Raw genomic sequence first — 27,591 nt, 5'->3', positions numbered from 1 at the left:
TGTAGTACAGGTAGAGAGCAGTACAGTACATGTAGTACAGGTAGATAGCTGTACAGTATATGCAGTACAACTAGAAAGAAGTACAGTACATGTAGTACAGGTAGAGAGCAGTACAGTACATGTAGTACAGGTAGGGAGCAGCACATTATATGCAGTAAAACTAGAAAGAAGTACAGTACATATAGTACAGGTAGAGAGCAGTGCAGTACATATAGTATAGGTAGAGAGCAGTACAGTACATGTAATATAGGTAGAGAGCAGTACAGTACGTGTAGTACATGTAGAGAGCAGTACAGTACATATAGTACAGGTAGGGAGCAGTACAGTATATGCAGTACAACTAGAAAGAAGTACAGTACATGTAGTACAGGTAGAGAGCAGTACAGTACATGTAGTACAGGTAGAGAGCAGTATAGTACATGTAGTATAGGTAGAGAGCAGTACAGTACATGTAGTACAGGTAGAGAGCAGTAAAGTACATGTAGTACAGGTAGAGAGCAGTACAGTACATGTAGTACAGGTAGAGAGTAGTACAGTACATGTAATACAGGTAGAGAGCAGTATAGTACATGCAGTACAGTTAGAGAGCAGTACAGTACATGTAGTACAGGTAGAGAGCAGTACAGTACATGTAGAACTGGGGAAGAGCAGTACAGTACATGTAGTACGGGTAGAGAGTAGTACAGTACATGTGGTACAGGTAAAGAGCAGTACAGTACATGTAGTGCAGGTAGAGAGCCGTACAGTACATATAGTACAGGTAGGGAGCAGTACAGTATATGCAGTACAACTAGAAAGAAGTACAGTACATGTAGTACAGGTAGAGAGCAGTACAGTACATGAAGTACAGGTAGAGAGCCGTACAGTACATATAGTACAGGTAGGGAGCAGTACAGTATATGCAGTACAACTAGAAAGAAGTACAGTACATGTAGTACAGGTAGAGAGCAGTACAGTACATGAAGTACAGGTAGAGAGCAGTACAGTACATGTAGTATAGGTAGAAAGCAGTACAGTACATGTAGTATAGGTAGAGAGCAGTACAGTACATGTAGTACAGGTAGAGAGTAGTAAAGTACATGTAGTACAGGTAGAGAGCAGTACAGTACATGTAGTACAGGTAGAGAGCAGTACAGTACATGTAGTACAGGTAGAGAGTAGTAAAGTACATGTAGTATAGGTAAAGAGCAGTACAGTACATGTAGTACAGGTAGAGAGCAGTACAGTACATGTAGTACAGGTAAAGAGCAATACAATACATGTAATACAGGTAGAGAGCAGTACAGTACATGTAGAACAGGTAAACAGCAATACAGTACATGTAGTAGAGGTGAAGAGTAGTACAGTACATGTAGTACGAGTAGAGAGCAGTATAGTACATGTGGTACAGGTAGAGAGCAGTACAGTACATGTAGTACATCTAGAGAGCAGTACAGTACATGTGGTACAGGTAGAGAGCAGTATAGTACATGTAGTACAGGTAGAGAGCAGTACAGTACATGTAGTACAGGTAGACAGCTGTACAGTATATGCAGTACAACTAGAAAGAAGTACAGTACATGTAGTACAGGTAGAGAGCAGTACAGTACATGTAGTACAGGTAAAGAGCAATACAGTACATGTAGTACAGGTAGAGAGCAGTACAGTACATATAGTACAGGTAGGGAGCAGTACAGTATATGCAGTACAACTAGAAAGAAGTACAGTACATGTAGTACAGGTAGAGAGCAGTACAGTACATGTAGTATAGGTAGAGAGCAGTACAGTACATGTAGTATAGGTAGAGAGCAGTACAGTACATATAGTACAGGTAGGGAGCAGTACAGTATATGCAGTACAACTAGAAAGAAGTACAGTACATGTAGTACAGGTAGAGAGCAGTACAGTACATGTAGTATAGGTAGAGAGCAGTACAGTACATGTAGTACAGGTAGAGAGTAGTACAGTACATGTAATACAGGTAGAGAGTAGTACAGTACATGTAATACAGGTAGAGAGCAGTACAGTACATGTAGTATAGGTAGAGAGCAGTACAGTACATGTAGTACAGGTAGAGAGCAGTATAGTACTTGTAGTTTTGGTAGAGAGTAGTACAGTACATGTAGTTTTGGTAGAGAGCAGTACAGTACATGTAGTATAGGTAGAGAGCAGTACAGTACATGTATGTAGTACAGGTAGAGAGCAGTACAGTACATGTAGTACAGGTAGAGAGTAGTACAGTACATGTAGTATAGGTAGAGAGCAGTACAGTACATGTAATACAGGTAGAGAGCAGTACAGTACATGTAGTACAAGTAGAGAGCAGTATAGTACTTGTAGTTTTGGTAGAGAGTAGTACAGTACATGTAGTTTTGGTAGAGAGCAGTACAGTACATGTAGTACAAGTAGAGAGCAGTATAGTACTTGTAGTTTTGGTAGAGAGCAGTACAGTACATGTAGTACAGGTAGAGAGCAGTACAGTACTTGTAGTTTTGGTAGAGAGCAGTACAGTACATGTAGTTTTGGTAGAGAGCAGTACAGTACATGTAGTTTTGGTAGAGAGCAGTACAGTACATGTAGTTTTGGTAGAGAGCAGTACAGTACATGTAGTACAGGTAGAGAGCAGTACAGTACTTGTAGTACAGGTAGAGAGTAGTACAGTACATGTAGTATCGGTACAAAAAAAAAAAAAAACACAATGTGTTTGGAATTCAAGATTTCATCCGACCCTTCCATAAGTATTTTAGTTGGTTCTTTATATCATTGTTGCCCAGAACCCTAACCCATAACCTAAAGGTACAACCAAACTGATATCCTGGGACATGGTTCTCTCCAGGTCAAGTGCTGGGGTTACTGTTGAGGTAACACTGGCTTATTTTTACTTTCCACATTTCTTGAACTTCCTTATTACATATATGGAAGTGAATGTGCTGACTTATACTTTCTCTTCTTCTGCGAGGCCCTTCCCAGGAAGTTGCAATATTCATACGGCATTCATAAAGGAGCCGGGATTCACTATCTCTTCAGTCTTTATACAACTTTCCTGTTTTTCTCTTTTATTAGTTTCCTGTTTTTTGCTTTTTTTTTTACTTTTGGTTTTGAGATAATGATATTGACTTTTGAGGATTACCTCAGGATGATAACAGTATAAGCCAAACATACAAAGGTCTTCATTGATATTTTAGACAATTGGCCAGACCCAACCAGAAAAGAGAATGATGGGTGCACAAGGGGGCTTAATCCGAGCTTCAGCTCATGATGGATCCTGTTAAGACATTTTATGCTGCTGTATAATCCATATAAACACTCACTGACAAAAACAACGCACCATGATGTCTTGGGACCTGAATGTGTGGTGGCCACTTAGTCTATAACCATTATTGCCCAATAAAGGTGTACCTATAAAATAATACTGCCAATTCCCTGTAATATCTTTGTTTCTCTTTCTTCCAGTCACCGTGCTATGTCAAAAAACAATAACAGGAATTGAAGGACAATCTATCGTCCTACCATGCTCGTACAAAGTCAAACGTACCAGCGACCTCACCACCATGTGCTGGGGACGTGGAAGTTGCCCGAATTCAAAGTGTAACCAAGAACTCATCTGGACTGATGGTAACAAGGTCACTTTTCAAGCATCTTCACGCTACCAGCTGAATGACAGAATTAACCAAGGGATAGTGTCTCTGACCATTAGTCAAGCAAGCCTTCAAGACGCCGGGACATACTGCTGCCGTATCGAACATCAGGGGTGGTTCAATGATGAGAAGATTAACGTGAGGCTGACGGTTGAAAAAGGTGCTTGTGATTTGTCGAAAAGTTTAATCAATTTGATTAATAATATTGTATTTTATTTATTTTTTGTATGCAGCCTGATTGGTTCCAATAGTCCAGACCTACAAACTTTCTCCTTTTGTGAAACAGAGGGTAGTCCTTCTAGACCAAATATTTAAGGTGTTTTCCAGGGATAAAAAAGTTATGTATGGCTTGGGGTGGTGTAAAAAATAAAAATGTGCCGTTCTAATGACCATTTATCCCTGGTTCAAGTGACATATTGAGTGCTTGGCTGAGCTGGCATCTTTTATGGAGTTGAAGCATCACAGGAACTAGAAAAATACGGTGACGAGCAGGGATCAGAAGTCAATAGAATAGTAGCTGCGGGGATCGAGGTAGGTGAGTCTTACCTTTTTTATTTTACATCTTCCTAAGTAATTTATAAAATATTTATCCCCAGACAACCCCTTTAATGGTCCCCCTCCACTGGAGCTTGGTGACCAACAATGATGTGTAGTGGGACAGGAGCAAGTTCCTGAACAACAACTATAACCTACCAGTTATTATCCATGCCGTATACACCCAAAATGTGGCACTGTTTATCTGGTCCTAATTCTTGTAGACTGGTCTGGACTGGCCCACAAGAGGATGTTGCTCTGATGCACCAATGAGCTTCTAAAATCTAGTAGTAGACATCTCCATTTCGAAGTAACTTTTGACCCAAATAATTTGTCATTAAAGGGGTACTCTGGCCCTAGACATCTTATTCCCCATCCATAGGATCGCAGCGATTCCGGCCACTGAGACCCCCGCGAACAAAGACCTGGCACCCTGGTGTTCTGAACATTGATGTTCAGAACACTGGCTGTGCTAGGCTTTGGATGGTTGTGGTTGTCACGCCACCCTCCATTAAAGGATATCTGCAGCAAAAGACAACTTATCCCCTATCCACAGGGGGGGAGGGGATAAGTGTTTGATCGTGGGGGGTGGTCCGTCCGCTGGGACCCCCGGTGATCTCCTGCACGGGGCCACGTCTCTCCCGTGCAGGAGGCATGCCAGCCGCAGCATGACATCATGGCCGACTTGCCTCCTACATGTAGTTCTATGGGAGAGGCGGGGAGGCAGCATTCTTGCCTCTCCAATAGAACTGTATGGAGAGTGGTCGACGCTACGCGCATTAGCCGCTCACATAGAGCGGCAACGCTGGGGCCCCGTTTGCGCGATCGTGCGGGGTCCCAGCAGTCTGACCATCCGCAATCAGACACTGATCCCTTATCCTGTGGATGGGGGATAAGTTGTCTTTTGCTGCAGATGTCCTTTAATGACTATGGGAGGGGGCCTAACGGCTGTGGTTGCTCATGATCACTCTGTGCATGCGGATTACTGGGGTGCCAGGCCGGAGAGTTTAGACATCTTATCCCCTATCCTTTGGATAGGGGATAAGGTGTCTAAGGGGGATGTCTTTTTTAAGGGGATGAGTTGCAAATAGCCTATAAGATCTTATCGATAGGTCCTGTATGTACAATGAGAGCAACAATGATTACAATGCAACTAAAAGTGGATGTGTACTCAGAATTATGTCCTCTGGTGGGCTCAAGGAACTGGCATTGATCATATACCCTGTTAGTTCCTGAGGTGTAAAAGGTTAATAAGCTGTTTATCTCCCCTGAGGACAAGGGATCGAGCATGATGAAATTCAACTTGCCCAATGCATCAGGACACCATGTGTACACAGTAGATCTTCAGCTCATGCCACCAAAAATCGCCCGTTGGGATCCACTGATTTTTAAAGGGATTTGAGGGTGTTGCTAGGACGGCCTTAAATGTCCCAATCTTATCATTTCACTGATGGCACATGTACAGCAGGGTGGTTAAAAATAGTAGTTGCCAATGGGCCCAGGTGCTTCAAATGGCCTGAAGGCTGTTCTGTTTCATAATTACACACCAGTATAATAAAGGGCACATGGAAGGTGGGGGCCCTGTTACAGATTTTGTCCAGGAGCTTCTGGGTTTCATCAACTTTTTGTTACTGGTTACCGCAAAAGCTATATTATATTATATGACATAAATGTATTTGTCCTATCATTTGTCTTCAAATAATGTTGTCAAATTTTTGTAGCGCCTACAACAACAGTGAGAACTACCACTCCAGCAACTACAACTCCAAAGACAACTCCAAAACCTACAACCGTAAAGACAACTACAACACCACCACCTATGTTGACTACTCCGGAACCTTTCATTCCATTAACTACATCTGTGGAGGTAACTACTTACCCACCTCCATCCGTTACTATCAATACCTCACCACCACTTATGAGGACAGAATCTCCACCATCTTTATCTCCAAGGACTATAACTCGATCAACAAATGTCTTTTCCACTGGTACAACAGGGAGCAAAGACCTGATACCTAGGAGCTCAGGTAAAAGCAGAAAAATTTATTCCTTAGTATATAGTGCATGGTGTATAGACCAAGAGGTCAAGAGGTTATGACTAGGGCTGAGCGAAATGAATCCGAATTCGTTACAAATTTCAGGAAAAATTTGATTCGTAATGAATGCGAATATCGATGTGATTCAATTGCGCAAATTGCTTCATTAAACTCCATTTAGTGCAGTCCAGGCACCAGGGCATCTGAAATAGTGGATCCACATGTGAGCATATGGGGCAAGGAATCCTGGGAAGGCGGGAACAAGGGTCGGCGGGATGACCCTGAGTCAGATGCAGCATGACTGGATGTATGTATAAAACTCTTGAACAATAATTTTAAAATACCAACGGACAGACAGGGGGGGAGAGACAGGACTAACCAACCATACAGACATACAAGAAGCTGCCGTCCAGAACCTCTCTGCGTCCATCAAGAAGCATTTGAAGAAATGACACTAGATTCGAGCAAGGAATATTATAGGATAGCAATGAAGACTCAGGACACATCAAGGTATTTTCAGCGCCCCTAAAGATCCAGCCAAAGCTGAGATAACATACCATTGGATAGATGCAAAAGGGCGGACTATAGATGTAATCTCTGAGGTTGAATAATATGTAGTCAGGAACATTTAACATTTCTTAAAGAGCTTTTTTGCTGTCTTTTCTTTACGATGCAGTGCCTCCCTCCTCTCTAAGGCGAACAGATGTTTCAATGCCTCTACCAAATGTGCAACTGTAGGTAAGGAGGGCGAAAGCCATTCACATAATAAGTTCAATATAGCAAGGAAGATGACGGCGCGTGTTATTGGAGACAAACGTGCCCTGCACAATATTGTGGAACTGAAAGTGGGCCAGTCCTTGAGCCTGTCGGTGTGTACCAAAGTGCTCGGCAGCGCCAACGTGTGCAGCTGTAACTATGGTCAGGGACAATACATGTCCTTTACGGCCCACTGGGCAAATGTGGTTTCTGCACAGCCACAACAGCAAATTGGTCAGGTCACGCCGCTTCAGCCTCCACGCTCTCAGGCCATTGGTCCTGTGACAGTGTGCGACTTTGCCTCCTCATCCTCCACCGTGTCCTCAGTCTCCACTGCCCAGACAAGTCTCAGTGGCCCTTCAGCATACCATGTTTGCTGCAAAAAGGGTGGCCCCACACAGGAAACTCTCCCTATTTCCACCTAAAAAAAAACACGGCCCCACGGCGGTGTCACACTGTTCTTCACATGGTTTGCCTTGGCGAACGGAGTCACACAGGGGAGGAACTGCTAGAGGAGCTAGAGGGTTATGAGGAATGCGAGACAGAGGACCCAGACACACCGTTGCAGTATGCAGTGGAGATGGAGGCAGCGAGTCCCTACAAGTCATTTGCACAAATGGCACAATGCATGCTCACTTGCTTGCACAGTGACCGCCGAATACTGGCTCTCCACAAATACTGGCTCTCCACCTTATTGGACCCTCGCTACCAGCACAAAATGGGGGCCTTTTTTACACCCACTGAGAGGGGGGACAAACTGACCTACTACAGAGACATCCTATGTAGTCAGTTGGCCGATGCCTATCTGCGCCATCGTCCATCCTCTCGCAGGTCTGACTCGGGGGGGCCTCTGCGCTCATCTTCCCCTGCCATGGCTGCTGGGAAGGGGGTGGGGTGGCAGGAGCAGCTCCATCAGCAGCAGCCTGAGTCTACAGTCGCTTATGAGTAGTTTTCTTCACCCACATAGTGAAGCAAACCATCAGCAGCAGGTAGACCTGGAGCAAGACCTGAAGCAGGTGGTGGCATACCTTAACATGACCATGCCAACAAACTTTGAAGATCCGCTGGACTTCTGGGCAGCCAAAATTGATTTGTGGCTGCAACTAGCAGAGTTTGCCCTGGAAAAGATGTCCTGCCCGCCCAGTAGTGTGGCATCAGAGCGGGTGTTTAAGGCCAACTTGTCTGTCCATGAAAAATGTGGAGAGACTGACCTTTGTGAAGAAGAATCAGGCATGGTTCAGCCAGGATTTCCACCCACCAATGCCTGATGCATCAGAGTAGATTGACCATGGTGCCACACCAACACTTCACAAATATGGATAGTGCAAAAGATTTTTAAGGTGCTGCTCCCCAGTTACAAACATTCCTCCGCATCAGACCACAAGTATTGAGGATATGCATTAGCTAAAACTTAACTTTTCTTAGGATAAAATATATTTTTATATTATTTTTAATCAAACAAAAGGTTAAGGTGTGCAAAAAATTCTATGTGCCACCTACACCAACAAGTATTGATGTGATGCAAAGGTGGAAGGGAACAACGTATGGTCCATTGTAACCAGTGGGGGTAAAAACTTCTCCTGTAAGGCCCTACTCTCGCATTATGAATTCCCTTCTTGGCAAGTGTTACTCGCGTCAAAAAGGGTGGCCCCACACAGGAACCTCTCCCAATTTCCATCTAAAAACACCGCCCTTTTTGGGGCGAGTAACACTTGCCAAGAAGGGAATTGATATGGCAAGAGTAGGGCCTTGAAGGGGAATTTTTTACCCCCACCTGCTACAATGGACAAAACATTGTTCCCTTCCACCTTTTCGAGGAAAATGTTACTCGTCTTAAAAAGGGCGGCTCCACACAGGAACCTCTCCCTAATTCCACCTCAAAGCCCTGGGAAATGGCAGTATTTGCAGGTGGAAATAGGGAGAAGTTCCTGTGTGGGGCCGCCCTTTTTGGGGCGAGTAACATTTGCCAAGAAGGGAATTAATAATGCGTGAGTAGGGTCTTGCAGGGGAAGTTTTTACCCCCACTGGTTACAATAAACCATACGTTGTTCCCTTCAACCTTTAAGAGGTCTTTGCATCACATCAATACTTGGTGGTGTAGGTGGCACATGGTGTTTTTTGCACGCCTTTCCTTTTGTTTGATAAAAAAAAAAAATGTAGGTACTTATATTTTATCCTAAGAATATTTTTAAATGTTAAGTTTTGCAAAATGCATATCCTCAATACTTAATTGTGTACACTAACACTTTTACAAAAGAGGCCATTTTCTTCTGCCTACCTGCCTCAGCTACTATTCTGATCCTGCCACCCGCCTGATGCCACACATCTGATGCCAAGTTCTCCTTTTTTCACCCACCATTGTCACAAGGTACTGGTATTGCCACCCACCACCCCACTATGTCACCGGGTCACTTTCAGAACTCCTGATGCTGCTGATGCCAGCTCCAGACCATCTCATTCTGCCACCATATGCTCTCCTTATACTGCTGCCACCTCCAGGCTTTCTCATTCTGCTACTATATGGTCTCCTCATGCTTCCACCACCTCCAGGCTGTGTCACTGTACCACCATGTGGTCTCCTCATGCTGCTGGCACATTAAATAAAACTTGTTAGGTTTATCTATTTGAAATCTTCAAATTAAATGTTAAAAAATATCTTTAATCTTTTCAATTGTGAGGCCCTATGGTCTCGTCAGGCTGTTGCCACCTCCAGGCTGGGTCATTCAGCCACTATATGGTCTCCTCATGCTGCCGCCACCTCCAGGCTCTTTCATTGTGCCGCTCTGTGACAGTGATTCTAATAGCGATGCCTGCAATCTGCATGTCATACTGAATAACAGTATTATTTCATTAACCCAGCACACACCCAATGCATGTTACAGCAAGACAAAGTGTTCTACACTCCTATTTTGGCTCTCTGTAGGCAGAAATAGCCGTTTTTAATACAGATTCACTGCGAATAAATTCGGACCGAACCAAGTTTTTGGGGGAAAATTCGGCAAATCGGCCGAATTAAATTTTTCAAAATTCACTCATCTCTAGTTATAACTATATAACTGACCATATATTGTAATGAGCTGAGCTGGCCAGTCTGTGTTTTTTGCTTCCTGGTCAGGTAAGGGTTACAGTCTTTGACCAATTGGCAGCTAGGAGGAGTTATTTCTAGGCTCTTCATCCTTTGTAGATGGCTGCTGATTTGACATCACTTGACTCTTACCTTGTACTCTTGTCTGTGTCTGTGCCCACATGTACTTTGTATAGCCATGGCAAATTAGTTTTTGTCCGGTTTGGCTTTTACCAGTGTTCTTACTGTCCAGTTATTTGTCTCTACCGGTCGGTTTTATCCTGTCCAGTTTAGTTTCTGTATTAATGACTTTCTTCTTGTATTTTGGCTTGTGTTCACTCCCGTTTCTGTGTATCCTCAATCTTGACCTGTTTTGCATTTTGTATTCCTCCATGTTTGGAGTTTGGTTTTCAAGTTAATCCCGCTCCTCCTATGGTTGGTTCTGTTCTTAAGCTTCGAGTCAGTTAGGTCCATGTTCAGACTTTTGGTATTTGTGCGTTTTTGCCTATTCTTGATCTATATGGTGTCTGACTTCAGTTTGACTGTCCATTCTCTGCATTCGTGGTCTAGTCTCGCTGTTTTCTATTCTAGTTATATTGTCTTGTTCAAATTCTCATATCTGCCGTTTAATCTGCTTTGGTTCTTGGGCTGTTGTCTGTATACTATATTCCTGCTGCCATGTCTTCCTGATATCTTTTTCCTACTTTGCATTTCTGCCGTTATTTAGTATTCTGGTTCCCTGTCTGTGTGTTATAGTTGTTAACCTGACTTGTGTCCCCGACCTTGTACAGTTCCTATTTATCGATAATGACACCCCTGCACCTTAGTTAGTGAATGGACTGTCTCCAAGTTGTAGAGCAACCGTTTAGGGGAACTATGCAAGTAGGCAGGGAAAGGGGTTGTGGGGAAAGTTTAGGGCTCACTTATATGACATATAGTAGTGAAACTAAGAGGATAAAAGTATGGTCATAGCCCAACCACAGGTTTTTGGATGCCTCTCCATGTAAACGTGAACTAGGTGGTCTCCTGAAGTGAATTTCAAACTTGTTTTTAAAGTCAATCAAAAGAAATAGATACAGGCTAACTCTACTAACAACCACCTAGAATCTGAGCTCACACTGTCACACCAATACCCACTTTTCGATTTCCAAAGTTCTCTATAGATATAGAGTAAATGATCTCCTGTGATCCCCCGCAATCTCCAGAAAGTTGCCCCAATCTCCCTGTGTGGAACACTGAAGACAGCTAAGTACAGCACTTGACTGTCTCCATAGCTCCCATAGAGACTGCATGGAGGGAACATGTCAACCTTGCTCCGTGCACAGGAAGATTCAGGTGCCATTCTGAATATCGGATGGGGGGGTCTGGCTTGTCCCTGTGACTTCAGGTATCAATTTCTAAATGCTCAAGATAAGATCATTGATGTGAAGAGGGGAGCTCTACTGCTCATTAGATTTTAAGACAGCAGGAGGCCTTTGTTCAGATAAAAGAGCAGCGAACCTGTTCTGATTGAAACTACTGTGACTGGGAAAGGCTTCCTGCTGCCTAAAAATGTAATGAGCAGTAATATGGGCTTCTCCTCTTCACATCAGTGCTCTGGCCCTAAGCAGACAGGAAGGGAGGGGGAGCAGGGATGGGAGCAGACTGCTTTTAGAGAGTTTGATGGGGCATGATATGGAGAGATCTGCGCACTATGGCTTATAACATTATATTAGTAAGATGCTTTATTTCACTTTTTGACACCATACACAGGTTTTTTTTTTTTTCCTGCTGAACAACCCCTTTAAGATGGTGTTTGAACTTGACTGTAACTGTTAACTATATGCATTAAACCACTATAGTGAAGGTTGTACAAAATGATTCTGAACATTTATACATAGTGGGGTACATTTATCAAAACCTGTCCAGAGGAAAAGTTTCCAAGTTGCCCATAGCAACCAATCAGATCGCTTCTTTCAGTTTTGAAAAGGCCTCTGAAAAATTAAAGAAGCGATCTGATTGGTTTCTATGGGCAACTCAGCAACTTTTCCTCTGGGCAGGTTTTAATAAATCTCCCCCAGTGTACTTATTTACATACTTTGATTTTTCAAGTGATGCCATTTTGCAAGCTCCTCACTTGTCCTGATCATAGCCTGAAATGACAAATTCTTGTCTTCAGCCATGGTACCTTGTTTCGGTGACTTCCTAGAGTCAGCCATTGCTACTTAAGATTACTTTATGGATAATGACCTGTGAATTCCCTGTGGGAAAGTCCACACCTCCTTGTGGGTAAACAATCACACAATCCCATTAGAAGGAGCAGGGAGAAGCACTTGGCAGCACTCTTCACTCCTCAGCTTTCAGGCCCCATAGACTTATAATGGGGCCATCCAGAGATCGCTGTGAGCCTGGAGTGAAGCGTGTACCACGTGCTTCTCCAAGCTCAATGTAATGATCATTGGGGGTCACAGCACTGAGCCCCCGACAGATCAAAACCTTTTGACATATTTCTGGGACATGTCAAAAGATTTTATGTCAAGCAGATGTTTAGCATTGACTCCCATTTTCTTTTTGTAGGATTCCCAGAAGTAATAACTGAAAGTGAACCACGGAGAATAGATCCTACTGGTGACAGGATCTCAGGTACGGGATTGTGGGAGTCTTCCCTTTTCTAACATGTACTTTCATATATTAGTATTATGTGAATACAGGAAATTGTAAATTAAATATCTTGTTAGGAACAATGACATCTTCTTCTAGTGTGCGTATACGCTATGTGGGACCGTACCCAAAAACATTAGCTGACAGAAGGGAGGGGAGAGGAGGGGGATGAAGCTGCAGCTTATCACTGTGTTCTATTATATGTTCTACTCTATTATATAATATAGAAGTGGATGCATATGATTGGCCTTCAGCACACATACAAATTCGGGGTCATTGCATAGTGGCCACAGAGTGACAGCACTGGAGATTCAAAATCCCAATACAGACCAATATATGGAGGGGTCAATCAATATTTTCCAGCTACCGATTGATAAAGCTACTCCATAGCGAAACATGTCGAGGGGGGCAGAGCAGGGACTTTTTTAATCGCACAAGCGGAGGCCAGTAAATGGAAAAGCATGTAACTGCAGGCATGCTTCTCTAAAAATAATAACAAGAGAGGAGTATAAATCCCCACAATCACAGGCTAAAAAATCTATATAACTGGCCCAAGCTGAGTGTATTTTTAAGAGAGTGAATTTTCTTCATTTTTCTTCATTTTGTTACATTTCAGCACCTTTTTAATAAAGCTTGTGGGATCACTGACAATATTAATATATGGGAACATAGGGATTTTTGGATTCCAATTAGGAATCTATGGGGAAAAAAAAAAAAGCACTGGAGATTCAGGACCAGGGTTAAAATGGTGGATAGTCACCTGCTTTGCGAGTTTCATTATTTATTTTAAAAATGCCAATTAATATAAATAAATCTTGCCACTAATATTTTTGATAATGTTCTCTATTTTCCCTTTTCTAGATTTCCCAGGGTTTACTCCTGATCATGTTGACCTGAGTACATTTGCTGGAGAACAAGACCACACACCTTCTCCATGGCAGAAAAGTCCAACCCCGGATAATGACGGTAAAATTAGGACAAGACTATTTGGGTTGTCACTTAGTATAAAAAAATTGGGGGATTTTTCTAAAGGGTTTTTCCAAATATCTAGTAAAATCAGTACTGGAAAGATAATGTTTTCCAGTTATACTGCGGAAATAGACTGTTTTCTAGAGTGTAACTTCTATGGTAAAACCAGTATCGTGATTGAATTTACTTTAAATTAAAGGGGTACTCCAGTACAAAACAACTGGTGCCGGAAAGTTAAACAGATTTGTAAATGACTTTTATTAAAAAAAACGTTACCCTTCCAGTACTTTTTAGCAGCTGTATGCTACAGAGGAAATTCTTTTCTTTTTGAATTTCTTTTGTTGTCTTGTCCACAGTGCTCTCTGTCCACAGCACTCTCTGTCTCTTGTCCACAGTGCTTTCTGCTGACACCTGATGCCCGTATCAGGAACTGTCCAGAGCAGGAGAAAATCCCCATAGCAAACCTGTGCTGCTCTGGACAGTTCCGGACACGGACAGAGGTGTCAGCAGAGAGCACTATGGACAAGACAAAAAAGAAATTCAAAAAGAAAAGAATTTCCTCTGTAGCATACAGCTGCTAAAAAGTAATGGAAGGGTAAAGATTTTTTAATAGAAGTGATTTACAAATCTGTTTAACTTTCTGGCACCAGTTGATTTAAAAAATAAATAAATGTTTTCCACCGGAGTACCACTTTAAAGGGTACTCCAGTGCTCAACTATGGAGCACCAGAGTACCCTTTAAAAGGGTACTCCAATGGAAAACATTTTGAACACTGGAGCCAGCTCTTGCTCGTGACGTCATAGCCTCGGCCCCTCATGATGTCACGCCCCGCCCCCTCAATGAAAGTCTATGGGAGGGGGAGTGACAGTTTGTTCCAAACGCTGAGCAGTGGAGTACCCCTTTAAGAAGGATTATTGAGATGTCTTATTTATATTCCTTGTCGGTTCATCATGGGTCATCTCTGCAAAAAATGTGCCTCAAGGTCCCAGCTGCTGACCTGGGTTTGGACCCATAAAATGCCACAGGATAATTTTTCTAAAAGAATAGTTTCCTCAGAAGATTAAAGGAGATGAAGGTGCTGAAAAACGTATCCCCTATCCTAACGATAGGGGATAAGTTTCAGGTCGAGGGGGGTCTGACCGCTGAGGCCCCCAGCGATCTCCTGTACGGGGTCCTGGCTCGCTGGCCAGAAAGCGGGTGTCGACCACCCCATGAAGCGGCGGCCGACACGCCCCCTCAATTCTGCGCTATGGCAGAGCCGGAGATTGCCGAAGGCAGCACTCTGGCTCTGCCATAGAGTTGTATTGAGGGGGCGTGTCGGCCGCCGCTTCGTGCTGTGGTCAACACGCCCTCTTCCCACTGGCTGCCGGGGCCCCGTACAGGAGATCGCAGGGGCCCCAGCGGTCGGATCCCCCGCGATCTGAAACTCTTCCCCTATCGTTAGGATAGGGGATACGTTTTTCAGCACTGGATTTCTCCTTTAAATATAGAAATTGAGACCACCGATGCTGATCAGGGACCTAACAGAAGGAGGTGCAGAAGTTTGGGACACACCAGGCCCCTTGCAATTTAAGGGGACACCTTTAAATGGTCTGTAGAGGTTTTGGTGGCTTGTTACAGATGTTTAATATTAGCCATAATATCTAATAATCCCACAAGAACAAATTCAGGGCATTAGTTGTGGATATTGATGCAGTAGTATATTTGTTGTAGGGAAGGTCACATTAATTATTCTTTTTTTACTTGTAGGAATGTCAGATTTGTTTCAGGGAAATGTCACCGCTCTACAGAGAAAGGTAAAAGTCTTAAACCAAATTATTATATAAATTGACTCATAGTCGGCTAGCAGGGGTCAGTGCAAGGCCAATGCATCTTAGACAAAAATCAGTCAAACCACCCGACTGTCTAAGGTGTATGGAGTCCTCCCCCACAGTTGTTGGATTTCTTCTGCCTGACCCTATTGTTCTGGCAGAATTGTCTGGCTGCAGCTTACCCCTTCCCTTTGAGGACACATAAACCTTCAGCCATGCCCAACATTCCTGTGTATGGGAAGGTTGGGAGAAACAAGTACCAGCTGACTGAATGTTTGGACGACAGTTATAGAAAGTGTACAACTACCTTTAGGGGTGAAATATGCATAAAAGGATGAAGATGGCACTCACCACAGATGAAAAAACGGCTATGCTTTATTCAATACACCGGCAGACTTACAGCATGGGGAGGAGGAATGCCATGAGTGTGATAGCTATTTCGGGCACAAGGTGTATTGAATGAAGCACAGCCGTTTTTTCATCTTTGGTGGATATTTCACTCTGAATTCTGGATTGAGCAACCCGCTGAATTTGTTACGGATCTAAGTGTTCCTGGGCATCACAACTGGTCATTATGGGAGCTGTGTCGAGTGCTCCGTCTTTCATGTCTGACTACCTTTTGGGGGATTAAGGGGAATAAAACATATCCCCTATCCACAGGATGGGGCCCATCTCCTACCTCGGAGTGCTATAGACATACTGGTCTCAGGAGCGGCAGACCTCTCTGCCAGCCACCAGCTGAGGCGGGCCACCGCTGCCGCAGTGATTGGTGGAGCGGGACGTCACACATGAGACCAGTTTGGGGCCTGTCTCCTACCTTGGAGCGCTCCAGCACCTACTTCAGAAGCCCAAGGTAGAAGACTGTCCCCTTTCTGGAGATTGCAAGGGGTTCCAGTGGTCGAGAATCAGACACTCATCCCCAGATAATCACTTTTGGTGTGTATTACACTGACCTCTAGGGCCAAATTACGAGGATTAACAAGCTTATTGCTCAGTTTTGGTTATCGCTGGCTCTCTTACACAGAGCAATAGTTTCCTATTCAGTCGATAATCATTTCATGTAATAATGGCCTTAGCCACAGAGGACCCACTGCTGACACCTACTGGACCAAGCATATATATAGTCTATGCAAGGGTCTCTGTGTATGTATTGTATGTATGATTGTAGGGTGGGGTGTCTACCTACTGGAATAAGTCATTTAATAGTATGGCTTATTTATATGTCACCAAATCCTATTGTGGGGAAACTTCTAAATTATCATACCTTAAGTTTTGAGAACTTTGATGGGTAGAATGGGTAACCCCCAGGCCACGATTCTGACAAGTCTTTCTGTTGCAGGATACAAGTACCATTGTCATCGCTATTAGTGTATCTGTATTTGCACTAATAGTGATCTGTGCAATACTTCTACAATTTAAAGGTAAGTCAAAAATATTTCAAGGGGTCTTCTGGTTCAGGAAAAAAAACTTGATTTCAGTGGATATTTTTGTGTTAGCTTAGCGGAGCTGTTCGGGACCGCCTCGGCATCCCAAACAGCTGAGAGGACAGCGGGAGGTACCTTACTGTGCTCCACGCTGTCCGATCAGCATTTGATTGCTTCAAGCCTGAGATCCAGGCTTGAGCAATCGACCGCCGATAACACTGATCAATGCAAAGATATGGCATAGCATTGATCAGTGTGTTCAATCAGTGTACTGCATGTTATAGTCCCAAAAGACAAAAGAAAAGTGTAAAAAATGAGTTAATAGATGGGATGTAACCCCTTTCCTAATAACAGTTTGAATCCCCCCTTTTCCCATTAAAAAAAAAACATTGTAAATAAAAAAAATATAAACATATGTGGTATCGCCACATGTGTAAATGTCTGAACTATAAAAATATATCATTAATTAAACTGCACGGTAAATGACGTGCCCATAAATAAATTCCAAAAGTCCAAAATAGCGTATTTTTGGTCACTTTTTATACTATAAAAAAATGTATAAAAAGCGATCAAAAAGTCAGATCAAAATAAAAATGGTACCAATAAAAACTTCAGATCACGGCACAAAAAAAATTAGCCCTCATACATCCTCGTATGCAGAAAAATTTAAAACTTATAGGGGTCAGAAGAGGACAATTTTAAAGGCACTAATTTTGGTGCATGTAGTGACATTTTTTTTTTAAGTAGTAAAATAAAGAAAAACCTATATAAATTGGGTATAATTGTAACCATATGGACCTACAGAATAAATATATGGTGTAATTTTTACCGAAAAGTGCACTGCGTAGAATCGGAAGCCCCAAAAATATACAAAATGCCCCAATTTTGCCCCATAAATATTTTTTTCTGGGTTTGATGTTAATTTTGTGGTAAAATGATTGATGTCATTACAAATTTCAATTGCCCCATATGAGTCTGTAGGTGTAAAATTGAAGCTTTAGGATTTTTAGAAGGTGATGAGGAAAAAAACTAAAGTGGAGCAAAACAGAAAAACCTGTGGTCCTTAAGGGGTTAAAAAATGTAACTTTTAAAAACATGCATTGTATTCCAAAACTGAGAAAGCTTTGGTTTATAGAAAGAATGCATAAACATGAGCTCTGGATATATGGGAGGATATGATAGAGGTGACCGATATAGACAAGGCGTTCCATCTTATTGGGTGGGTAGGGCTGATTGCCTTTATTTACATCCATAGAAAGCTTTTGGTGGGGTGGATTATTTCATGTTAAAGAGATCAATGGGGCAAAACAAAAATCTTTCATTTGAGGGCATGAGACAGGTGCCCATCGCTGTTCCCCATAAGATAAGAACAAGAAAAATAAAAATGGATTTCTAACTGTAAAGCTTTATCTGAAATACAAAATTTTTATTTCATCTATTAGTTCGGAAGCAAGGACATTACCCTCTAGGCTTGGATCCACAGTAAGTATCTGTTGTGCCCACTATGTCAGAATCTACATATGACATTTATAATTTTTTTTATATGTATTATATTCAGGGGTTTTTGAAAGAAAAAAATTCTTATAGTCCATGGGATCTCAATGAAGAATCCTTTCTACATTCCAATCCAGGATCATGATATTCCAGCATCCTACACTATAATCCAGTGTCAAAGATGTAGTGGTTTATTTTAAAGGGGTACTCCACTGCTCAGCATTTGGAACAAACTGTTCTGAAGTCTGAGCCGTGACATCATAGCCCCACCCCCTCATGACATCACGCCCCACCCCCTCAATGCAAGTCTATGGGAGGGCTGTCACGCCCCCTCCCATAGACTTGCATTGAGTGGCGGGGTGTGACGTCAAGAGGGGGTGGGGCTATGACACCAAGAGCTCCCGGCGCCGGCTCCAGCATCTGAAACAGTTTGTTCCAAACACTGAGCAGCGGAGTACCCCTTTAAGTCCTGTTGTAGATTTTTTCTAAGGAAACCTTTCACCATGTTAATGCTATCTTATCTGTCAGCATCATGTTATAAAACAGGAACAGCTGAACAGCTTGATATGTATCTTTTTGAGATATGTTTAAAGTTAAAATCTCTGGACTTTCCATCCTTAAAGGGGTACATTGTGGAACTAGACTTATCCCCTATCCATAGGTGTGGACACGCTGTTCCATCTACAGGTTTGCTTACCTCGGGCCGAGAAAAGTAGTGGGACGTGCTGCACATTGGCAGCCCCCAACCACCAGCGTTACTATAAGTATCTGAATGAGGGGGTCCGACCACTGGGATCCCATAAACACCTGTACGGACCCCTTGTCTCCTGTCCAGGGCTTGACAACTCACTGAAGCACTTGGATCCTCATTCCTGCTCTTCTGGGAAGGTGGAGGCCGGACCACTCCAAGAACGGGCGTGTTGCTAGATCCCATACAGAAGATTGCGAGGGGTTTCAGTGGTCTGTCCCTCCTTGTTCCGACCTTTATCCCCTATGCTGTAGAAAGGATATAATTCTAGTTCCCTGGAATACCCCTTTAAGGAGTCCAGTGGGTGGTCCTTTCATTAAGTGACACTGTACACAGAAAGCTCATAGAAAGATCAGCGATATTGATCAATAAGTTACAAGTTCTACTGCATCTTTACCCACAAATATATATTTCAATCTATTCAGCTACTCCTGCTCTATTACATGATGTGAATAGATGAGATTTTTATGGTGACAGGTTCCCCTTAACTCCTTCCAGACCAATGGTATGCATGTATGGCATCGGTCAGGTGAGGGAGTATGGCGAGAGCTAGAGAGTTGGAACCAACTCCATCCCATATTGACTGATATCAGAGATCACTTCAATGCTGGTCATTAAACTGTTGAAATACAATAGTCAGTAGTGACTGCGGCATATGAACAGTTTTGGCACACATCGCTGGTGTCTATTGGCTTGATTTGAGAATATTATGGTAAGTAAGAATATGAGATACTTTATACTAAGTCCCATATGTCTTGTCCCCAGTCTCGAACTTGTCAACCATGCTGAGGAATCTCAGGCTGACACAAAGGACCACAACACAGCGGGCGAAGAGGACAAGACCAAAACCAACCACATAGGGAATATCAGCGAGGACTGATTGATAACACTGGACAATGGACAGGTCGACCTTCTCTACCAGTAACTTGGACCAAATTTTTGTCTAGTTCTTCTAAGGAAATAACCACATCTTGGCTTTGTACACCAACACTTTCCAAGGTCTTCTTGAACCATAAACATATTAAGGTGTTCCATGTACAAAGTTTAGATATCAACATTTTTCTACTTGTTCAATTTTTTTTTTTTTAAAGAAAAAATACCATATAATATTGAAACATGTACTAGTCTCTGGATTTAAATAACCTATCCATTATATGGACAGTCATTGATTTTAGTTGTGTAATACACCTTATTTGCCCTCTGGGGGTATTGCAGGGAAATGAATCTCTTCCTAACAGGTTCTGCCGCAGATTGTAGCTGATCACTGAACAGCAGACACCTTGTGAATTGGCAAACGCCTTTACAGTAGACCTGCTCTCTATATATCTAGTGGATACAGAGAGTCTTGAAAAAGTCAAGCCGATGGCCACAAATGAAGCATAGGAAGAATCATGTATATTGGTTTATTGCATCATTTTTTTTTAGTGGATTTGCTATATTCTAGGTACTGATGCTTTCTGACATGTCATTGGCACATGCCACACGATAATGCAAGTGACGGTTCATAGCCCAGGAATGTTGAAGTTCCACCGAATTTCCACTGAAGGAATGCCCAAAGTGTTAGATTACTAACAGGGGTCCCAGCTCACAGACCCCAACCAATGGTACCTTCTACAATGTCAGGACTAAGGGATTAGGACACAAATGTGAACACAGCCTTGTTCAACCAGACATGGCGGATGGTTCAGTGCAGAAAAAAATGTTAGTACTGCCAATCTACTGCACTGGATGTAGCTAATGTTTATTGGACATACCATACTTTTATTATTTTATGTATAGTCTTATCTAGGAGTGTAACAAGTAACCATGGGGTCCTATACTATAACTTGGAATGGGGCCATATCACCATGACCACCTCCACCAGTGTCTTGAGAACATAAAAAGCTCATAATCATTTTGCGCCATGCATAGAAATAGAGCACAAAGTGATGTCATAGCACAGGAACAATGCACACAGTAATGTCAAAGCATGGGGCTAATATACTTGGTAATGCATGATGAGAACTACCGGTAATTACAGTCCAGAAATTATGCAACAACTTACTGGGATCATGCACAAATTGATGTCACTGAACAGGGATCATGCACACAATGATGTCATAGGACAAGAATAATGCACACAATAATGTCACAAAACAAGGATAATGCACACAGTAATGTCACAGTACAGGGATAATGCTCCCAGTGATGTCACAGTACAGGGATAATGTTCACAGGGATGTCACAGGACAAGAATAATGCACACAATGATGTCACAAAACAAGGATAATGCCCATTGTAATGTCACAGTACAGGGATAATGCTCACAATGAAGTCAAAGTACAGGTATAATTTCCACAATGATGTTACAGAACAGATATCATTCTCGCAGTGATGTTATAGACCAAGGAGAATGCACACAGTGATGTCACAGTACATAACTAAGGCATATACAATGATGTCACAGTATCTGGATTATGCATTATATTGTAGTGACATTGTACTGGGATAATGCATACACTGCTGTCAAAGTATATGGAAAATGTGCACAGTGATGTCACAATGTAGCATCAATGCACACAGTGATGTCACAGCGATGTCTGAATTGTCAGACAAACTATAAACCCTCATATCTCAAGTACGGAAGGGCGTATCAATAAAGTTTAAAACAATGTGTGATCATTGCACCTTAAGCTATGTAATGATAATGCAAATTTATTGGTATGGGCACAGGTCCTCTTAAGCGTCACTTAGGTGTTCAGCTCAATCCTGAATTGTTGATGTCCTGTGGGTATGCCTAGATATACTCACAGTGTGGTTTCACTCTCTCCTATTGCCCTATTAATCAGATTTTTGTGATAAATTTATATCATTTATGTGGAGAATTCCTTTAAATTCAGGGCTTTAAAACCTATTGCACTATACATATTTCTCGATGATATCTTCTCCGGCTTTGTTTACATTTCTTATTGTAACTGCCTCATTGGTTTATGATGGCAAATGGATGAACATTAAAACTTTGTTTTTAAGATTGCAGTCCTTGATTTGCGATAACTACCTTAAAGTGAAACTGCACAGCAATATTGAAATGACGTAGTGATGCTGCATAGCAATAATCCAAGAATGTGTCAACTGCCGATCTGCATAGAGCAGTGTCCCACTGCATGTTATTTGTGTGGTGTCTATTGGTTGTCGGATATGATGTTTTGCTCCTTTGTGTCATGCACTTTGCTACATTTGCACTTTATGCACCTAAAGTTCACACTGTTGATGTCCTTGTTGCTACCACCTAATGGTTGCATTGGGTTGAGACTGTGAGCAGGTACACTGTATGCAGTTACAGTTACTCATGGGCATATATTGGGGAAAACCCTAGAAGGCAGGAGGTCCCTTGCCTAAAAGGGTAGTCTGGGGAGCTACACTTATACCCTATCCATTGAAAGCCCACAGGTTCTGTCTCACACAAGTGATGCACTGCACACTGCTTCCAACACGTTGTCATACTGGGCACAAATGATGAAAAACAAGAGATGGAAAAAATTGATGAAGGTGATACATTATATGTTGAAGATGAAGGTGATACATTATATGTTGAAGATGAAGGTGATACATTATACGTTGGAGATGAAGGTGATACATTATACGTTGGAGATGAAGGTGATACAGTATACGTTGAAGATGAAGGTGATACATAATACGTGGAAGATGAAGGTGATACATTATATGTTGAAGATGAAGGTGATACATTATATTTTTCAGAAAGGTAGAAGTAAGGGGCGCACTCACAAAATAGGTGCAAAAACTGTGAATTATTTTATTCCATCGGTGCAATTAAAACAAGCAGCATGACAGGATACAGCCGGTGGATCGATTCATGACTGGGTACCTTTTTTCTTTTAAATCAACTGGTGCCAGAAAGTTAAACATATTTGTAAATTATGAATTCGGGTAGAGTACAGACATGGCGCACATCTACAATCTTGTATAATGATCTGATTGCTTCTCAGCATAATATCAAAAATATGGGCTTGTACTTTTTGATCAAAAATGTATACTAACAACCTGTTAGTTTTTGAAATTATGCTGAGAAGCAATCAGATCACTATACAAGATTGTAGATGTGCGCCATGTCTGTATTCTATCCGAATTCACACTGTGATTTCTATCCTTCCTTTTTTTTTTTTTTTTGAACATGTGCTGCACTCTTCCCCACCCCCTCAGCCCAAACCTATATAGGTGGTAATTAGCCACACTAGGGCCATTTCACTCCTAGCAGCCTCCCAGTCTGACTGGGAGAGCAGGGTAAGTGAGCCATTACACCTTGTTCACACTGGTGTGGTGCAGGGCGGCGTCCGTTGCTGCCGTGGCGCTGTGTCTGCGGGCGGGTGCGGCGCATGACTGGTTTGAGTGGCATTGGGGCCGCTCTGCCAGTGGGTCGCTCCCCCCCCCCCCCCGCCCCCTTGGGCACTGGTGTCGCGGCGGCGGTGGTGGTCGCCGCGCGGTGCTACGCCATTTTATGCTAGGGATGTTAGGGACCCACTCTGAATAGGTGGCCTTGACGTGGCGAGTGGGCTTGTACTTTTTGATCAAAAATGTATACTAACAACCTGTTAGTTTTTGAAATTATGCTGAGAAGCAATCAGATCACTATACAAGATTGTAGATGTGCGCCATGTCTGTATTCTATCCGAATTCATATTTGTAAATTACTTCTATTAAAAAATTTTAATCCTTCCAGTACAGTGGTCCCTCAACATACGATGGTAATTCGTTCCAAACGAGCCATCGTTTGTCGAATCCATCATATGTTGAGGGATTCGTGCAATGTAAAGTATAGGAAGCTGTACTCACCTGTCCCCGCCGCTCGCGATGGTGTCCCTGCCACTCCTGATGGTGACCCCGGGCCTCCCCTGGTCATCTCCGGTCCTCTGCTGGGCTCTCCTGGTCTTCTCCTCTCCTCCGCTGTCTTCTCCGCTCCTCCGCTGTCTTCTCCGCTCCTCTGCTGTCTTCCGCAAGGCCTTACTGGGCCTGCGTAGCGATGTCATTGCGCCGCTGCGTATGCCATTCCTATTGGATGACATGCGCAGCAGCGTATTGACATCATCGGAAAGGGCCGAGAAGACACCGGAAGACCAGCGCTGGACCCGGAGGGCACCCCGGAGCATCGTGGAGGGGTAAGTAATACTTACGGCACCACACGGGGAACATTAAGCTGCTATCCGGCAGCAGCTTAAGCATTTTGCGCTGTCGGATAGCACTTAATGCGATGGCCCCGACATAAAAAAGCATCGTATGTCGATGCTGACATTGATATGCGATGGCCTCTGAGAGGCCATCGTAAGTCAATTTGATCATATGTCGGGGCCATCGTAGGTCGGGGGGTCACTGTACTTATTAGCTGCTGAATGCTACAGAGGAAATTCCTTTCTTTTTGGAACACTGATGGCATCACGACCACAGTGCTCTCTGCTGACATCTCTGTCCATTTTAGCAACCATGCATAGCAGATGTATGCTAAGGGCAGCATGGTGGCTCAGTGGTTAGCACTGCCGCCTTGCAGTGCTGGTGCCTTGGGTTCAAATCCCACTAAGGACAACAATAAATAAAGGGTTATTATTATTATAATGTCATCAGAGAGAATTCCAAAAAGAAAAGAATTTCCTCTGTAGTATTCAGCAGCTAATAAGTACAGGAAGGATTAAGATTTTTTAATAGAAGTAATTTACAAATCTGTTTAAATTTCTGGCACCAGTTGATTTAAAAGAAAAAAGGTTTTCACCGGAGTACCCCATTAAAGATTAAACCAATCTTCTCTGGGTCTTCTCTGTTAAGTATTTAACATGTACTTTTTCACTCTGATATCTTTCTGACCTCTTGAGGGTTCCTCTACATTGCTACAACCAGAAAATTCTAATAATACCAAGATAGACCATGTTATCATATCATAATGAATTAACCAAAAACAAAAAACTTATAGATAATTTGAGGTACCAAATTTAGTGTTGTAGTCTCTAAATTTGTAAAGAACTAGTGCAACTCCACCTGTCCTAGAGCTCCTTAGAATTGTTCTGCAGAACTTTATCATACCCACACTTGGTAGAATCCTGTTACCCTATGATACAATGTATATTTTGCCTTAATAGGACATGGTGTAAGAAACTCTACTAAGGAAAAGTAAAACTTAGTTACTAAGAAGATGGTAGGATGGTGAAGACATTGCTTTGTAAAGGTGTGACTAAGGTGCAAGTGTGTATTCCCATTACCACCAAGGTTACAGATGTGATTACCTACCTTCTTCTGTTGTCCTCAACTTTGGCAAAACAAAGTACCACAAACATGGACCTTTAACTATCCTAAAAATTTGTAAAAGTAAGACCCTCAAACAGTGTCCGGTCACAGATGCCTTATTACTGTGTTCCACTGACATCTACAGAATAGTATGCTACCTGTAGACACTGGTAAAACAACTCTACCACCACAGATGCTCTGAGAACGGTATGATCTCATTCCCAACAAATACCCACAGAACAGTATGATCCCAACAAATACCCACAGAACAGTATGATCCCAACAAATACCCACAGAACAGTATGATCCCAACAAATACCCACAGAACAGTATGATCCCAACAAATACCTACAGAACAGTATGATCCTAACAAATACCTACAGAACAGTATGATCCCAACAAATACCTACAGAACAGTATGATCCCAACAAATACCCACAGAACAGTATGATCCCAACAAATACCCACAGAACAGTATGATGCCAACAAATACCCACAGAACAGTATGATCCCAACAAATACCCACAGAACAGTATGATCCCAACAAATACCTACAGAACAGTATGATCCCAACAAATACCCACAGAACAGTATGATCCCAACAAATACCCACAGAACAGTATGATCCCAACAAATACCCACAGAACAGTATGATCCCAACAAATACCCACAGAAAAGTATGATCCCAACAAATACCTACAGAACAGTATGATCCCAACAAATACCTACAGAACAGTATGATCCCAACAAATACCTACAGAACAGTATGATCCCAACAAATACCCACAGAACAGTATGATCTTAACAAATACCCACAGAACAGTATGATGCCAACAAATACCCGCAGAACAGTATGATCCCAACAAATACCTGCAGAACAGTATGATCCCAAGAAATACCTGCAGAACAGTATGATCCCAAGAAATACCCACAGAACAGTATGATCCCAACAAATACCCACAGAACAGTATGATCCCAACAAATACCCGCAGAACAGTATGATCCCAACAATTACCCACAGAACAGTATGATCCCAACAAATACCCACAGAACAGTATGATCCCAACAAATACCTGCAGAACAGTATGATCCCAACAAATACCTACAGAACAGTTTGATCCCAACAAATACCCACAGAACAGTATGATCCCAACAAATACCCACAGAACAGTATGATCCCAACAAATACCTACAGAACAGTTTGATCCCAAAAAATACCCACAGAACAGTATGATCCCAACAAATACCTACAGAACAGTATGATCCCAACAAATACCTACAGAACTGTATGATCCCAAGAAACACCCACAGAACAGTATGATCCCAACAAATACCTACAGAACAGTTTGATCCCAACAAATACCTACAGAACAGTTTGATCCCAACAAATACCTACAGAACTGTATGATCCCAACAAATACCTACAGAACAGTATGATCCCAACAAATACCTACAGAACAGTATGATCCCAACAAATACCTACAGAACAGTATGATCCCAAAAAATACCCACAGAACAGTATGATCCCAACAAATACCTACAGAACAGTTTGATCCCAACAAATACCCACAGAACAGTATGATCCCAACAAATACCCACAGAACAGTATGATCCCAACAAATACCTACAGAACAGTTTTATCCCTACAAATACCCGCAGAACAGTATGATCCCAACAAATACCTACAGAACAGTATGATCCCAACAAATACGCACAGAACAGTATGATCCCAACAAATACGCACAGAACAGTATGATCCCAACAAATACCTACGGAACAGTTTGATTCCTACAAATACCCACGGAACAGTATGATTCCAACAAATACCTACAGAACAGTATGATCCCAACAAATACCTACAGAACAGTATAATCCCAACAAATACCTACAGAACAGTATGATCCCAAGAAATACCCACAGAACAGTATGATCCCAACAAATACCCACAGAACAGTATGATCCCAACAAATACCCACAGAACAGTATGATCCCAACAAATACCCACAGAACAGTATGATCCCAACAAATACCCACAGAACAGTATGATCCCAAGAAACACCCACAGAACAGTATCGCAGTGATGGGGGTTGCAGAGCACATACACTGAGTCTCCCTGATTAAGAAATGGCCTTACAGACTCACTGTGCATGAGCTACACAAGCCCCGAGCCCTGTGTGGATCCCAAGTCACTCCGTTTAACACTTGAATGCCGCAATCAAATGTGACTATC

General features: G+C 42.5%; 1 protein-coding gene across 1 annotated transcript in view; it reads left to right on the top strand.

Moving 5' to 3' along the window:
- The window catches only part of HAVCR1 (hepatitis A virus cellular receptor 1), a 31,562-nt gene extending 9,458 nt beyond the window's left edge, over window positions 1–22,104 (top strand). The window contains exons 2-9 of the mRNA XM_056569501.1: window positions 3,433–3,777; window positions 5,873–6,178; window positions 12,564–12,629; window positions 13,509–13,613; window positions 15,367–15,413; window positions 16,768–16,849; window positions 18,295–18,334; window positions 19,860–22,104. Coding sequence (XP_056425476.1) covers window positions 3,433–3,777; window positions 5,873–6,178; window positions 12,564–12,629; window positions 13,509–13,613; window positions 15,367–15,413; window positions 16,768–16,849; window positions 18,295–18,334; window positions 19,860–19,974 — 1,106 coding nt within the window. The 3' untranslated portion in view covers window positions 19,975–22,104. The remainder of the gene's footprint in view (window positions 1–3,432; window positions 3,778–5,872; window positions 6,179–12,563; window positions 12,630–13,508; window positions 13,614–15,366; window positions 15,414–16,767; window positions 16,850–18,294; window positions 18,335–19,859) is intronic.
- Window positions 22,105–27,591: the final 5,487 nt, after the last annotated feature.

The sequence above is a fragment of the Hyla sarda genome, chromosome 4, assembly GCF_029499605.1.
Source record: "Hyla sarda isolate aHylSar1 chromosome 4, aHylSar1.hap1, whole genome shotgun sequence".
NCBI lineage: Eukaryota > Metazoa > Chordata > Amphibia > Anura > Hylidae > Hyla > Hyla sarda.
Note: the sequence above shows the minus strand (reverse complement) of the source record. Positions and strands in the feature narration are given on the sequence as shown.